The sequence below is a fragment of the Mastacembelus armatus genome, chromosome 4, assembly GCF_900324485.2.
Source record: "Mastacembelus armatus chromosome 4, fMasArm1.2, whole genome shotgun sequence".
Lineage (NCBI taxonomy): Eukaryota > Metazoa > Chordata > Actinopteri > Synbranchiformes > Mastacembelidae > Mastacembelus > Mastacembelus armatus.
In genome coordinates, this window is record NC_046636.1 from 24096710 (window position 1) to 24112378 (window position 15669).

Genomic DNA, 15669 nt, shown 5'->3' on the forward strand with positions numbered 1-15669 from the left:
TAAATATCTTTGCAATAGAGATAAAACTGAATCGGTCTTCCTCTTGCTAGGCTATCGTGCATGACATCAGAGCAAGTTGGGATTAAGTCAGAATCATTGCATTTGAGAACTACGGGAATAACCGTAAATAACAACAACAACAATAACAATAATAGTAATTATTACTTATTATAAATGTTATTATATAAACGCGTAGAGCATGGCTTCTCCCGAGCTTTGTGAAGGCAACACAACTGACTATGGGCAGGACAGAAAGTATTACGTGTTTTGCTTCCCACAGTAGGAACTTTCAGGTAACTAACCCTTCTCCTTGCATAATTGATATAGACTCAGTTAGAAAATTGGTTGTACTTAAGTTTAGGTTTTACATTCTTACGAGTAGAGTTGTGTTCATGGCTCTAGATACGTATTAAATTGTAGCGAAAAGAGACGATTTGTTTCTCATCTTGCGCTGAATTTCTCCCTGACAGGCTACATACGGGGCAAACAACTCTAACATTCCGGAAGCGGATATTGTTGACGTTTTCGTTTCAACAGCATCCGGTTCTTTCGGGCAGGCTATCTGAGGGAATCGGCAGCGTACGGTGAAATTGTCCACTTTATTTGAAATAAGAAAGAAACATATCGCGGTCAGATCTGCTGCTCAACAATGGACACAGTTTCTGTCGATTTGTTTTGTATTCTCGGGCTGTCTGTTGTCACTACCTCAGCTAGTTAGCGTAGCTAGCTAAGGGGCTAATTAAAGCCTAACAAGTGCTCGGCTTCTTGTTCGTCCGGAGCTGTCAAATGTAGGAAATAATTAACTTATCTGTAAAAGTTTACACTTGACACGCCAGAGTGATAACAGGAGCTGACATGAACAGGAGTTTTCAAGGACTGTGGGTTTGGCTTCTGTTTTAAGTGGCTCTAGATTGTGTGGAGTAAGTAAACTATTGCATGAAGGTAGGAGGTAGTCTTCAAGATGGCAGTGTGTTTTTATAACTGGAAAGTCATGTTATGTGAAAACTGTAGGAAATAGCCCGGACATTGACATGTTCAGATCAATTCAAATGAATGTGATTTATCCGGGGTTGCTGTAGTTGCATGTAACGTTAATAGTTAATGTTTGTTTGTAATGTTTGCACATGAACGTGTCACATCCTATGTACAGTAGGTCTGGTGTGACAGCTTGGAAAGGTAAACAGGAGTGACACACCAGTCTGCTCACAGGACTTGGACCAACTTTGCACAGAAGCTGCTAGCACAGTATTTACATCTTTATCAGATACTGGTTGATCCGGTGACTTGATGTAACATTCCTGCAAACTAGTTGGCAGTCTTCACTGTTGGTGCTCACAACTTAAGCATACACTGACTCACAGGTTTTTTTTTATGTTGGTAAGAAACAGTTGGAGTGTAAGAGCAGGACTGAGCAACCATTATAATGTTGGCATGATACCTTCTGTAACTATTGATGAATACGTGGTACATTGTAGGCAAAGCAAAAAGTGCATTAACATGGTCTCGAAGGTATAACATTGATGTCATGGTGCAGGTGTGTTTTTTTAATTGTGAGCTGTCAGGATAGAGCAGCAGTGATGACTAGATTATTGCTCAGTGACTGACTGAGAGCCAAGCTGTAGTTGTATGTATATTGCTGCGATCTTAGCCATTTGCCACGATGCCACCTTTATTGTTCTTAATGATACTGGCTGGAGGAATGTACAGCCTCGGGGAAGCAATGCCACAGGATGAGAAGCAGAGGTTGAGGTGAGTTGAGAAAAACACCCAGCAAATTAAGAGCATAATGCAGGGTTGGAAATTAACTTTTTTGTCCACCTGTCGCTATGGCTGGTGGGTTCCAAAATTTATCAGCCACTTTCTTACTTCAACCAGTTGCATGCTTGTGAAAAATTTCATAAAGTAAATATTTAAACAAAACATTAGTTTCTCTATCCTCATCTCCAATCCGACTTTGTCACTCTCAATCCTCAGAAATGGATTATGAAGTTTCAAAAATGCTTTCCTGAGCATTCCTCTTCCCCGTCATGAGCTCTGGCCTTAAATCAGAACTCTATAGAGGGAGTGGAGAGCTGGATGGTCAGCAGGTCACCCAGGCTTCATCTGCTTGAAGCATCTTTCACAGTCAACTGTAGAGGGTGGTAGGGTGAGAATTAGGTTGACAGCAGTTGATCTTCAGACAGATCTTCCTGTGGAGAATCTCTCTCTTCTCATACAGTCTGGTCTTGAGGGTGGTCCACTGGCCTGGTATGAGCTCAACAGAGACCCCCAAGGATGCCAGGATGCTTTGGAAGTGTGTGCCTAATTACTCCTCTTCTGATTTGCAAAACTCTGAAGAGGCAGACATCATGAAAAAAATGATATGCTTTGTAGATGAAACAGGTGTTATTGTCTGAATCAAACTAACCTACATACCTTGACAGTGATCTGCATCAGGTCAACTGTTAAGATTCATCAGATTCGTAGCTTGGGGAATCTCTGTGCTATATCAGTGAATAAACTTTGTAGACTCTGGCAGACTTGATCAAGCAGCTTCAACTTGGTCTTCATAAAATGGTTTTGTTATGGAGCATTTTCACATCATTGTTGTGCTGGTCCATACAACCTTTCAGCTTGGGGACAGATCAGTAGTACAACAGTAGGTTTATTATTTAGCTAAGCAGCCAGACAATTTTTCAGTTCCCTCTTTCACTCACTCACGAGTGTGTGCTTGTCAGGAAGCTATGTACTTCAGGGACTGTGTCCAATGAAGTTTGAAGGGTCTGAGAGAGGCTACTGACATTGATCAGGCAGTCATGCATAAAGCTGCAGAAAAATAAAACTGCTGGATCACAGCAATAGTGACATTCTTTGCCCCTCTGTACTGGATTTATCCCTTCAGCATCTGGTGACTTAATCTTTGCACAAAATCAGGCAAACAAAAAAATTGTTATTTTAACAGCTTAACCTTTAACGTCTTCTCTGTTATTTAGTCTAAACATTCTAGGTGCTGGGTTAGTCCCAGTAACCTCTCAAAAATGGTCAATGGCCACAAAGAAGTGAGAAACCTGTGAGAAAGAGTGGCTCCAATCCTAGTTGGAGCCACTAGAGGCTGGAGCCATCCACTTAGAGGCTCCTTCGCCATCAACTTGAAGCTGTGCTTAGGTTTGCCTTATTGTGAGCACTTTTACTCCAAGCTGCTTTGCTACATTGCCATTGCCTTTGTGTGTTTAGCTAACGTTAACATCCATGCTAAATCTGACATTACATGACAACTCTATTCTGACGTTAATTCAAAGCCTACTCTAACGACAATAAACAGAATTTAAAAATGGAGACTTACTTGCATTGCTGTTCATAATGTCGAAACGGCCTTTCCTTTTTTTCGTGTTGGTACGGGCATCCCTAAACGGGAAGTGCCTTCACACCAGCCGAATCCTCCGGGGCGATTTCCCTGTAACGTCACTTGCCGTAGTATCTGGATGCGGCTTTTGACGATTCGTTGTCCTCTATGGCTTTCAAATCAAAGTCCCAATCGTAAAACTTTAAGTTTTAATATTAGTTAGTTTTCCTTCTGACACACGAAGTGCGCTGAATATCACGTTGCCTAGGTAACCCGTGTGTCTACCGGTAAAGTGTCCGAGTGAAACAAGAGACTTGCGATTTAGTCTGAATTGTGGAATGACACTGCTCTGGTTGTTTGTGTGTGTTTATACACTACCGTGGCTGGTAGGTTGAGGAAAAAGAGAAAGAAGAGGAAAGGATGTTAATTTCCAACCCTGGTGTAACTAACATTTCTTCCACTGAAAGGATGTTATACAATCTGTTTTCTGTCTCTTCCAAGGAAACAAGTGGTTGAGATGTTTGACCATGCATATCAGAATTACATGGTAAGTTCTCTAAAAAAAAAAAACAAAAAAAAAAACAGGAATGTTTACTTTGGCAGTTATTCTGCTGCCTTGATAACTCTGATACTATTAGTGTAGAGGAATGTGTGTTTTAAAAGCAGTTTTCATATTGTTTCTATTAATTGGTAATTATGGAACAATAAATAAATTTTTATGATGGTTGTGGCACCTGTTTTTTATGTCATTCTAAAAACCCAAACACAATAATGAACATTAATTGGTGTATAATAAATATTTCAACAGAATTTGAACTTATCGTTTATGTTTTAAGATGCCTGAGGTCTAATAACACTCAGCTGGCCAAACCATGACATTACAGGTGTGTTTGTTTGTGTTTCCCAGGACCATGCATACCCAGCAGATGAGTTGATGCCTCTAACATGCAGAGGAAGAGTACGTGGACTTGAACCTAGTCGAGGTGACATAGACGATGCACTGGGAAAGTGAGTAGGATGCTGACTTTGTTCCTTGAGAACTAAGATTAGTTGCGTTAAATCCACACAAATTAACACCCCTGTTCTTGCTCGTTTCTCCCTAATGTCGGAGGTGAAAGCAAAGCAAATTGTACTTACATGTGGGTTAACCATCATTATGTTGAAAAATCTTTACACATTTTTCTTTTAGTAACACCGTCTAAACTCTTATTTTCTGTTTCTGCTAGATTCTCTTTGACCCTCATAGACACTCTGGATACTCTGGTGGTGAGTATTGGCTTTGTATGTTTTGACATTTGGTTGTTATGCTGTGATTTTTTTTTTTTTTTGTAGCTATATGTAAATTAATAGGGTAGAACGCAGTGGATATAATGATGAAAGCGAGAGTGAAATGTCAGCAGTACTCACTTAAAATAATTCAGTGCCTTAATGGATATTTCTCGGAGCCTTTTCTGAACTGTAGCCAATGGATTTTATTCCACTTACAGACTGTTAAATGCTCTATAATTGAACCTGACCTTCATAGTCTTGTACTGTTTTTTTTTTCCCCAGCTTTTGAATAAGACCACAGAGTTTGAGGATGCAGTGAGGAGAGTCCTGTCAGATGTGAGGCTGGACAATGACATTGTAGTGTCAGTGTTCGAAACCAACATTCGAGTCCTGGGGTAAGATTGAACTGGATTGTCAAACACCAGGATTGTTGCTTATCACTGATGAAATTTAAATAGACTAAAGCCATAATAAATCAGTGGATTGTGATATATTTTATTTCTCATATGTGGTTCTTGGTGTGTGTGTGTGTGTGTATATGTTCAGAGGTCTGCTAGGGGGACACTCCATGGCTATGATGCTGAAGGAGGGAGGTCAACACATGCAGTGGTACCAGGATGAGCTCCTTCATATGGCCAAAGATCTGGGTCTCCGACTGTTGCCGGCCTTCAACACCAGCAGTGGCTTGCCTTACCCCAGAGTAAGACAGACAGACACACAACCTTGAGCTTGTGTCTTTTTTGTCATAATCCCAGATTATTGCGTTTCAGTAGTTTTAAGTTATACCATGGCAAGAAGAAGAAAGTAAACACTTGGAATTAACTGCATTCGTATATGTAAAATTGTCCAATGTTTTAACTAACAACATATAAATCAATGTATTGCTTTTATCCATATTGAATGCATTACACAAACATTCAGAATAGTGGTTGGAAATAGTATGTGAAGAGCCAGTTAACGTCTCATGTTAACTGGCTCATGAGTGTACCATATTCAGATATGCCCAATTAGTGGAGAAAACCAGGTAATTTCAAAAGGTTCATATGCTTTTCCTGTGAAACCTTGTGGATATTGTGAAACCTCTGGATATAGGAAAGAGCTAAGAAACCTCTGGATATAGGAAAGAGCTCTTCAGGTGTAATGTAAATTAATATGGTTTTGTTAAAAAGCTAACACTGCATAAGAAATCATTTGTGCAATAGCTATTCCCCCACTTGTTATAGTGTTTAGTAACAAGAGTCAGTGAAAACCACAGTAATTTTTGAGGCATTTATTGGAGTCATGAAAAAAAGTAGCAGTTACTCTTGAAGAATTTGGTCATGTATACATCATAAGAATAAATGTGAGTTTTCCATGAAAACAAAATAACATCTACTTTTGCTCCCAGTATCCTCTCAGATCATGACTACACATTTCCATTTTCTGCATCACTGCTCTGCACGCAGCTGTCACAGCCTTTAGACACAGACCTTTTTGTGGCTGACTGGTTTTCATGCACAATCTCTTGCATGCCAAATGTGACTCTAAAAATGTATTTAAATTTGTTTCTGTCTGACAGGTGAACTTGAAATACGGTGTCAGGGGTCCTGAGACAAGAACAGGCACAGAGACTGACACGTGCACTGCATGTGCAGGAACGATCATCCTGGAGTTTGCTGCCTTAAGTCGTTTTACTGGAGATCCTGTATTTGAGGTATTAAATTTTCATCAGATAATCAAATCCTTCACTGATTATCATTGTACATGTTGTAGTTTATCCATCCATCCATCCATTATCTCCACCGCTTATTCCCATTTAGGGTCACGGGGTGTTTTATAAGTTTTTTTGAAGTAAACATTTTAATGTCTGTCTTAAATACTGCAGATACTTTGACCACATTCTTATCACTACCACTGGAATTGTTACTTTATCACAGTAATGTACAATGTGAACAGATTTATGCTGTTGTTTATCAAAATTTAATAGAAACAGAAGCAACATATTTTCTTGTCAACATGTCCTAAAACAAAAGCAAAAACTACTAATATTGTCTAAAATAAGTTCAGATCTGACATCAGCTACTTGAACTGACATAACAACTGTGAACAGCCACACCCTACAAAATAGTTCATCTTTCTTTCTTTGTCTCTAATCTGGGCTGTGCTTAATTGGTTTCTCTTCTTCAAGATCCGGTTACAGAGGTTTAGTTTTATGAAACCGCCCAGCTGTTTCACAACGCATAAAATAAAAAAACACTTTCTGTCATGTATCTCATGTACAGTATTCAGTGAGATCTGAGTCTCTGTGTCCTCCATTTAATTATATGTATGGATGATGGAGTACTGTATACCTACAAATATTTGTAATTTTGAAGACAGGGAAAGCTGATCACTACATTCTACAGCAACATTCGGACCCACTGATCATAGATAATAGGTTTATATTATTCCTGTTATTATTATTATACATTTTGTATGTAGAAATGAAAACTTGCTGTTTGTCATTTGTCTGTGTTAAATCTGTCTTCTTATAAGATCTTTGTTAGCTGGAACAGCAGTTACATTTAAGCTGTCTGTATACATCTATTAAGTGGTTAATAGATGTATACAGTACTAGCTCTGTCCTGTTCAAAAGTCCCTATAAGTCATTACAGTGTGTTAGTTGGCCAACATGAATACCAGGTCCCTAAAGCTGAGGTTGATAATAATTATTAATAATTATCACTATAATTTTGTTTGTGGCTGTTTCACATTTTCCATCTGTGGCATGTCGGTGATAAGCGTATCTTATAAGAGAACTGAAATAAGCTAGACCTAGACATTTGTAAATGTGTAAAAATGTCATCATTTTATGTTTGCAAGTTTATTACAGTGGATCTAATGACATGTTGGTACTCTTTTTCCACAGTAGCGTAGTATTATATTTCAAGTTTAATATTATTCTTTTTGCTACAATATTAGATCCTGGGATTGGTTCATTTCCTGGGAACAGCAGACTGCTGGACAAGCCCAGACTCAATAACTGAAATCACTCTTAACACTGGGCAACTACTGCAGATTGATTTTTTTTTTTTTTTTTTTTTTAAATCAATAATGCACCCGTCCTCTCTCATGCAGGCCCATGCCCGGAGAGCTCTGGATTTTCTGTGGGAAAAGAGACAGAGGAACAGCAATCTGGTGGGAACCACCATCAACATCCACTCTGGAGAGTGGGTCCGAAGAGGTGAGAGAGGGCCTGTGTGGTAAGAGAGGGAAGTTGAATGACAAGATGGAGGAGGGAGTAAAATATCAGGGAGGGAGTAAGACAGGAATAAAAAAAAAAAAAAAATTAAAAAAAAGCAGAGGCTGCAGCAGATATGGACAGACGTGGAGACAAGGACAAGTAAGTGAAAACAAGGCATAGGGGTACAATCTTTCTGGGTGGCTGAAAGAGGATGTGGTTGTACAGGATCTGAGAGGATACAACATAACATTTATTTGTCATCTGATTTCTCCTGTCTTATAAAGTGATGTATGGTTGTGTCTCCAGACAGTGGAGTCGGAGCAGGAATTGACTCGTACTATGAATATCTCCTAAAGGCCTACATCCTCTTGGGAGACGACCTGTTTCTGCAGCGGTTCAATATTGTGAGGACACACATTCGCACATGCACACACATACACACATACATATACCAGAGTAATTTGTTGCCTCTCTGTCTACTTAACATTTGTCACATGTGGTGTACACAACATAAAGCAGCATTTTACAGTATTTGTGTATTTCAGAAATCTATGGATTCCCCCACAACAGAAGTTATTATTAAAATATGGCTTTTTTAAAAATTGCTTTTCTCTTTGATTTATTTTTGTATAACACCATCCCATTCTTTTGCTGTGCATGTCCTATTTAGCACTATGCATCTATAATGAAGTACATTAGCCAACCTCCTCTTCTGCTGGATGTCCACATCCACAAACCTCTGCTCCCTGCTCGCACCTGGATGGACTCTCTGCTGGCCTTCTTCCCTGGACTGCAGGTCAGAGTGGAACTGAAGTGAACTGAAGCCTTTTCTGTAGAGTCTTGTGCTGTTTCAGTCTATGTGTTCATGCTTATCACTCTGTATCTATCTCAGGTGCTGAAGGGAGATATCCGTCCTGCCATTGAGACTCATGAGATGTTGTACCAAGTTACAAAGAAACATAACTTTCTTCCAGAGGTAATGTGTCTCTCTGTGCATCTAAATTAAAATTCTACACCTTGGGTTCTTAAAAAATTGACTGGGTGTCACTCAGTCAAAGTCAAATAACCCCACATGGCTTGTGCTGCCAACCAAAGCTGTTTGGAAGGGAGCAAGCTTGCATTTCACACAACACAGCTGCATTTTAGTGTGGTCTGTCTGTTCCAATTACAACCCCTCGGATGGTGTACTGACCATTTTGTCCTTCTCCTGTTTGTTCCCAGGCCTTTACTACTGATTTCAGGGTACATTGGGCCCAACATCCCTTGAGGCCTGAGTTTGCAGAGAGCACCTATTTCCTTTACAAGGTAATTTATCAGCAACGCTTGACATAATGCACACCTTCTCTTTTCAGCAGCATAGTCCAGAGGCTAATGTCTATTACAATGCAGCAATTTATGTTACTTTGCTAATATTATGTTTGGTTCTAAGGTTTTGACATTTGAATCTCTAGGTGCACCCTGACTGAATTATTTAGAAGCTCTGTCTCTATTCCAGGAGTTATAAAGCAATATCTAGACCACTGATTAATGTTCATAATTATAATACTTTGCCTTTGGCATGATGGCATCTTTTAAAAATTAACGAAGGAACATAACATGATATAACGCTGAGTTTATTTCTCTTAGGAATGTTGAAATGAAAAATTCCATTTTGTCTCATTTCACTGAAGTCTTCTTCACAGTTTTTGCCCTGTTCTCTGTTTTTATCACACCACTATACTTTTATCCTCCTAGGCCACAGGAGACCCTTACTACCTGGAGGCAGGTCGCACTATCCTGGACAACCTCAATCGCTTTGCCCGTGTTCCCTGCGGCTTCGCTGCAATGAAGGATGTGCGCACTGGGAGCCATGAGGACCGGTGAGAATATGAATACTCAAGAGTATTTGTTTTCTGATTTGTTTGATTACCTAACTGCAATTGTAGATGTCTTTCAGACATCATAGAGTACACACATTCACATACCACAAGATGACAGTATCTAAACATGGTATGAAATATAGCGGGTGAAAGGAAGAAGTTTAGTTATTTATTAATCATTGGTAACAAAAATATATATGGACAGTCTTGAGATTGTCATTGAAACTGAGCCTGACCATTACTAACCTGTGGGGCTGAGATTGGTTTTTAAGAGACATTAACTTCCAACATAGTGTTAGTACAATAAGTAAATGTTTAAAAAAATATTGGCCTGCTGCTATTTCAACAGTTCTTTGTAATGCACATACGGGTTATTTGGAAAATATATACAATATTCAGATGTTTTAACACTGTCCCATTTGGTAGCCCACTGACCCATATCTTGCACCCCTTCTCTTTTTCTCAGAATGGATTCGTTCTTCCTTGCTGAGATGTTTAAGTACCTCTTCCTGTTGTTTGCTGAAGCAGAGGACCTGCCGTTTGACGTGGAGGACTACGTTTTCACAACAGAGGCGCACCTGCTGCCTCTGTCCCTTTCCATGGCCCCTCACTCTTCAACCGTTCCCTCAAACAGAACGGTGATTGGCATTAAACAACTGCAATTAAAGTCTAACAAAATGATGAAAGCATTTGCCCCATTCAATTCCTAACAAAACATGTATACTTATCAGTTAGAGGAGGAGCTGGATGATTCTAACTTCGACTGGACGTGTCCTAACACCCGACTCTTGTTTCCTGACCCCGCCTTCCCCCGTAACCTGCGGGAACCAATTCGTAGTGCTGTGGACAAGAGCTGCCCCCGTCCTGCTCCTTACAGGTGTGCACACACTTATTACTAGTATTCCCTAGCTAGTGGATTTTTTTCTCATATTTTTAAATTTCTTATTCTTCATCCTCTTCTCCTTCTTTTCAGGGAGCCCGGTATTGGGCGTCCTCCCCTCAGGGCTCAGGACTTCATGGCAAACAACCCTGAACATCTGGAGCTCCTGAGGAGAATGGGAGTCAGTCTCATCCACCTGAAAGATGGCAGAGTGCAACTGGTGCAGCATGCTACACAGGTACAACGTTTCAGTATTGATCTGCATAATCAAAGACTGAGAAAGGCTAATTCTCTTTCTTAACAGTTCTTTACTTTTGATTGTGTGTTCTGTTAGAGCTGGGAATGACACACTGATACAATGCTATTACTACATGATGGTATCATAACATACAGACTTTAATATGCCATCACTTTGGCAAACACATTTTTTTGTGATCTAACTCTAAAAATCTTGGTCCTGAAATTATAAAACCTTTTCTCATTTCCTCTCCTCTTTTACTCACCTACACTTAGGCGGTGAGTGCAGTAGCAGCAGAGGATGGCGTGCGTTTCATGCAGGAGATGATGGAGCTGTCCAGCCAGCAGCAGAAAGAGCAGCTGCCTCCCAGAGCCATTCAGATTGTCTCACATCCATTCTTTGGCAGGGTTGTGCTGACTGCTGGCCCAGCACAGTTTGGCACAGACCTGTCCAAAAGTAGCACAGGGGTGAGTGGCTTTGTAGATTTGCCAAGCTGTCATGTTCCAAATGGCCAAATTAAATATCCTATTCATTGTTTTTCCTCAAAGAGCCACTCAGTATTCCACTATATTTTTTAAGAGGGCACTTTCTTAAGAGGACATTTCGTAATTTAAACACAGGGAAAGTTGAGTTCTTGGTTTCAGCACCAGAAGGGAACATGTGGGAGTCGAGCACAGTTTTGTACATCACACAATATTACAACATGTTCCTTCGTTCTTTACAGTAATTCTCTCTCCTCCTATGTGCAGGTACGAGGCTTTGTGACTGTGGCTGAACCTTACAGTGGCTGCACTGAGATCACCAATGCTGAGTACGTCCAGGGCCACATTGCTCTACTCCAGAGGGGTCAGTGTATGTTTGCAGAGAAGGCTCGACACATCCAGAAGGCTGGCGCCATCGGGGGCATAGTCATCGGTGAGTGCAGGCAGTTAACGTGACAAGACGGAAGGTGACTATCCAGTGACTAGATTAGAGCTCGATTAAATTGATTATCTTGAGAACAGACAGTGGAACAGGGTCCTGCACATCAAATGATGATTAAATAATAATCTGAAATGTACGTGAAATTAATAATAGTTACAGTAATAATCTTCACGTATGCAGTTTTCACATTTCATGTACATATTCCTGTACAACAAATACATTATTTATTAACCTAAGTTATTTTTAAAATAATTTTTTTGGGTTAATGGAAGGAGGAAGGAGATATCATCATCACTGCCTTTGATTATACCTTCCAGTATCCTGCTTTGCTTTTAACAAATGCTAATACAAAACTGTGAGAAGTTTTTGAGAATGTGAGAAGCTGGGATCAGCAGTTTGTAATTTTCTGTCGATAAAGGACTTCATTAAGTTTTTGTTGTCAGATAACTCTGTGGGAATTGCCTTGCTCTTGCTCTTCTTCTACGCTTGCTAAATTCCCCTCCCCCCAGATGACAACGAGGGCAGCAGCAGTGACACGGCTCCCCTGTTTCAGATGGCCGGGGACGGCCGCAGCACAGATGACATCACCTTACCTCTCCTCTTCCTCTTCCACAAGGAGGGCAGCATCCTGTTGGAGGCGCTGAAGGAGTACAGGGAGGTGGAGGTGCTCCTGAGTGACAAGGCCAGAGACAGAGGTGTGACATTACTGCCTATGACTGTATGCCTTCCTAACAGTTGTTGGAGCTCTTTTTTTGTTCCCCTTCTCTCTCTTGATAAGATTGATCGTGTCAGTGGGCATATATCTCTCCACTGACTAAACCTCCATAAGTGCTCGGGTTCATAAAATAAATATGAGCTGTAGGGATTCAGGCAATATTTGAAGTCTCAGAGATCATGAGTCATTCCCGAACCACGCACTAACTGCGGTGGTAATAGTGCAAGTGTTTAAGGTTTAGACCCTTATCAATACTGCATCCTGATTCTTTTCCTCTTTTTCCTGATTTGCCAAATGTCTAAATTCCCCCTGATGCACTGTAACAGTCTTTCCTCTCCTCTCTTTATCGGTTTCTCTTCTGTTTTTTCATACCCTTTGGATGGGCAGAAGCCATATTTAAAGGTAAACCTCTTCCTGGCACCCTGATGGAGGGCAGTAAGTATTCTGTTTGTTTTTGTCTTTCTTTGTTACGCCCATTTTTTTGTCCTTTCCCTTCTCTGTCTGATTTCCCTTCTAACAGTAAGGCTTGCATCTCCCCACCCCTTTTTCTCTCATGCTCCCTTCAAGCCTCAGTATTTTGTTCCTGTTTGCTCAGTGCAGTCACAGTTTGGTCATTTGTTATTTTCCCTCTCCGAGTGCAGGGCATGACTGTTATTTTTTTCTCACAGGAGCTAACCACACACGCCAAGGCTGGACACAGTGGCAGGGATTGATCAGACTTGTAGATTTTCACATTTCTTAAACTTATAATCAGCTCTGCTTGTCTTGGTTTACAACTATACTAACAAATTGGCAAGATTCCATAGCTAAGAAGCCTAAACAGATACTATACTCATTATATGTACCTTGGCTGTAGGTACAGTCCAGAATATGATACCTGGACCTGTTAGTTATCTCACCACAAATCCTATGATCAAAGAATGATCAGATATGGTGCCATGAGCCTATCTGCACCCGAACTTTTGCATATCTAAAATTAAGGACATTTAATGTTAATTTTACAGCAGCCCAGGCTGTATTTCCTTAACTATAAAGTTCTTTAACACATTTCTAGTCTTTAGTTAACACCTCTTAGCAGATGAGATACACTTATCTATTATAAACAGATCTGTTCAAAATTCACAGTACAACTTTTTGCCAGATTTCTTTTCACAGTTGACTCTCAGTTTGGTTATACAGCTATGTGAGAAAGGCTTTATCCTGTGGGAAACATGACTCACCATCAGCATCGTGCTGTTGTAGTTGACAGCCTCTCGATGAAAACTGTTCTATTTTTGTCTGAGAATAGCTGCCAGGAGGCATGTTGTATAGATTACTGACTGAAGAGGAGGAGGAGAAGGGTTTTGTGACTGTGTGTGTGTGTGTGTGTGTGTGTGTGTGTGTGTGTGTGTATGTATATATATGTGTGTCTGACACATCTTTTTGTATAAACCTGTTCCGTCTCACGCCCCTGCTTCCTTTTCAGGTGTGGATGTGCAAGAAGTGGAGGAGGGCTGCTTAACTGAGGCAACAACTCCTACCTCATTTGAACCTATTGGCCAATCGCAATCGAGCACGGTGAAGTTAGTCGAATCAGTTCCGGAGGAAGTTTCTCCATCACAAGAGGAAGCCAGTCCTATGGTTGAAGACACTAGCCCTGTAGAGGAAGGTAGGCCACTGGAAGAGGAAGCTAGTCCTGCAGAGGCAGGGGCTGATTTGTCTCAGCCCAAAGAGGACAGAGACTCAGAGAGGAGAAAGGAGCCCGAGCGCGACACGGATTCAGACAGCCAGTCAGTGGATGAACTGCTGGCTGATTGGCAGGAAGACCTAGAGGCTTTCCAGCAGATGGAGAAGGATGAGCTCTGACAATCGCTGGCTGTAGGGTGTTGTGAAACTCTGGTTTGATCTGACTATGGGTAGAGCCCTGGAGGGTGCACATCTTCACACATTACCAGCCTCAGTCTTGTTGAACTCAATGGAAACTGGGGCGGTGTCGTTAATGTCTGATTCATCTCTTGCCCTCAATTAATGGTATCGCGTGCCAAGGCAGCCCACATACTGTATCTCTCGAGTACAAAAGATGTTCTTTTGGTTCTTACCTCAGTTTCTCATACACTTTGTTTATCTGTTGTAACAATCCCAAATGAATGACACGGACCAGACTCTACGTAACATCGTCTCACTTTCCAGCCCACATTATTTCTCTCGCTGTTCTCTCTATGCAGACTCCTTTTGCTCAAAAGAAAGAAAGCTGATGCAACAACTACTTTCTAATTAATCCATTGACCAAGTGCTTTTATTTAAAGGTAATAATTATTTGTGATGATACTTTTACTGTTGTCATGGTCGTGGGCCTAATCTTATGTACACATTGGTGTTGATTGATTATTGTGGCCATCAGTGACATCAAATAAGCTGCAGCATCTTTTATGGCTTTACGGTACACAAACTCAACACCAAACCTAATCGCTCTGGAGGATATATGAAGTCATCTGACAAGGTAAATATGGACTGACTGAATATAGCGCTCATCGCTCAGGTTCTGGTTCACCCCCACAGCCAACAAGTTCTGGACCACATAGGGTGGATCAGACACACCCTCAGCTGTGTCGGGATGCATCACACATCCATAATTCGACACAGGAGGGCGCTATATGATCTGTCCGTCAAGCAGTAGCTGCTAAATGGAAAGAGCAAAATAAACCAATAAATAAACAAACCCGATAAAATAAATAAATATTGTGAGGGAAATGGGGAAGACTGGATGGATTCTTTTTATTTCTTCAATTTGAACACTGCTTTTGATGTTGCACATTCAGAGAAATGATGCTGAATGGGAGGAGATATGAATTTTGTCTGAGTTTACTGTAACAGGATAAAAACACTCGAATCCACGAAGATGTTCCCAGTTGACAGTAAACCTTGTGGTAACACACGCTGACAGGAAGGCAGAATCTTTAGTGAAATGTAAAGATTTGATTTTTCAATACGTTTCTTTTCCCGACAGACAGTTTCTATACAGTGGGCAGACTCCCACACAGCAGTTGAGTCAACATGACAGATCTGTAATTGGAAATTTCTCAGATTGCACCGTGGCATTACTGTCAAAGTGGCGGAAGAAGATCTCCTGTTTAAAGAAAACTAACAGCAATGCTGCTGGGTTACAAACAAAAGTCCTCCACTCCAAACATCACCCCAGAAAACAGCAACATGTATCCCAGCAAAAAGAAGTGTATGGCATATTAACCCTCTGAGAGTATTTTATATATCATATTCAAATA

At 40.7% G+C, this 15669-nt stretch overlaps 1 protein-coding gene across 2 annotated transcripts; it reads left to right on the forward strand.

The window, feature by feature from the left end:
- Positions 1 to 533: 533 nt before the first annotated feature.
- On the forward strand, positions 534 to 15146 carry edem3 (ER degradation enhancer, mannosidase alpha-like 3). Of its 2 annotated transcripts, XM_026305147.2 has the most exons (21): positions 534 to 1749; positions 3824 to 3869; positions 4230 to 4330; positions 4549 to 4588; positions 4874 to 4986; positions 5138 to 5291; positions 6150 to 6284; positions 7688 to 7793; positions 8100 to 8197; positions 8464 to 8589; positions 8686 to 8769; positions 9015 to 9098; positions 9528 to 9652; positions 10119 to 10290; positions 10384 to 10529; positions 10626 to 10770; positions 11046 to 11237; positions 11520 to 11685; positions 12204 to 12389; positions 12797 to 12844; positions 13875 to 15146. In XM_026305147.2, the coding sequence occupies exons 1-21, from the start codon at positions 1661 to 1663 to the stop codon at positions 14252 to 14254; spliced, it is 2736 nt and encodes a 911-aa protein (XP_026160932.1). In that variant the 5' UTR covers positions 534 to 1660; the 3' UTR covers positions 14255 to 15146. The 2 variants fall into 2 exon arrangements, with proteins under 2 accessions (XP_026160932.1, XP_026160933.1); XM_026305148.2 differs by lacking the exon at positions 12797 to 12844 and having other exon boundaries at positions 13875 to 14254.
- The last annotated feature ends 523 nt before the right edge of the window (positions 15147 to 15669 follow it).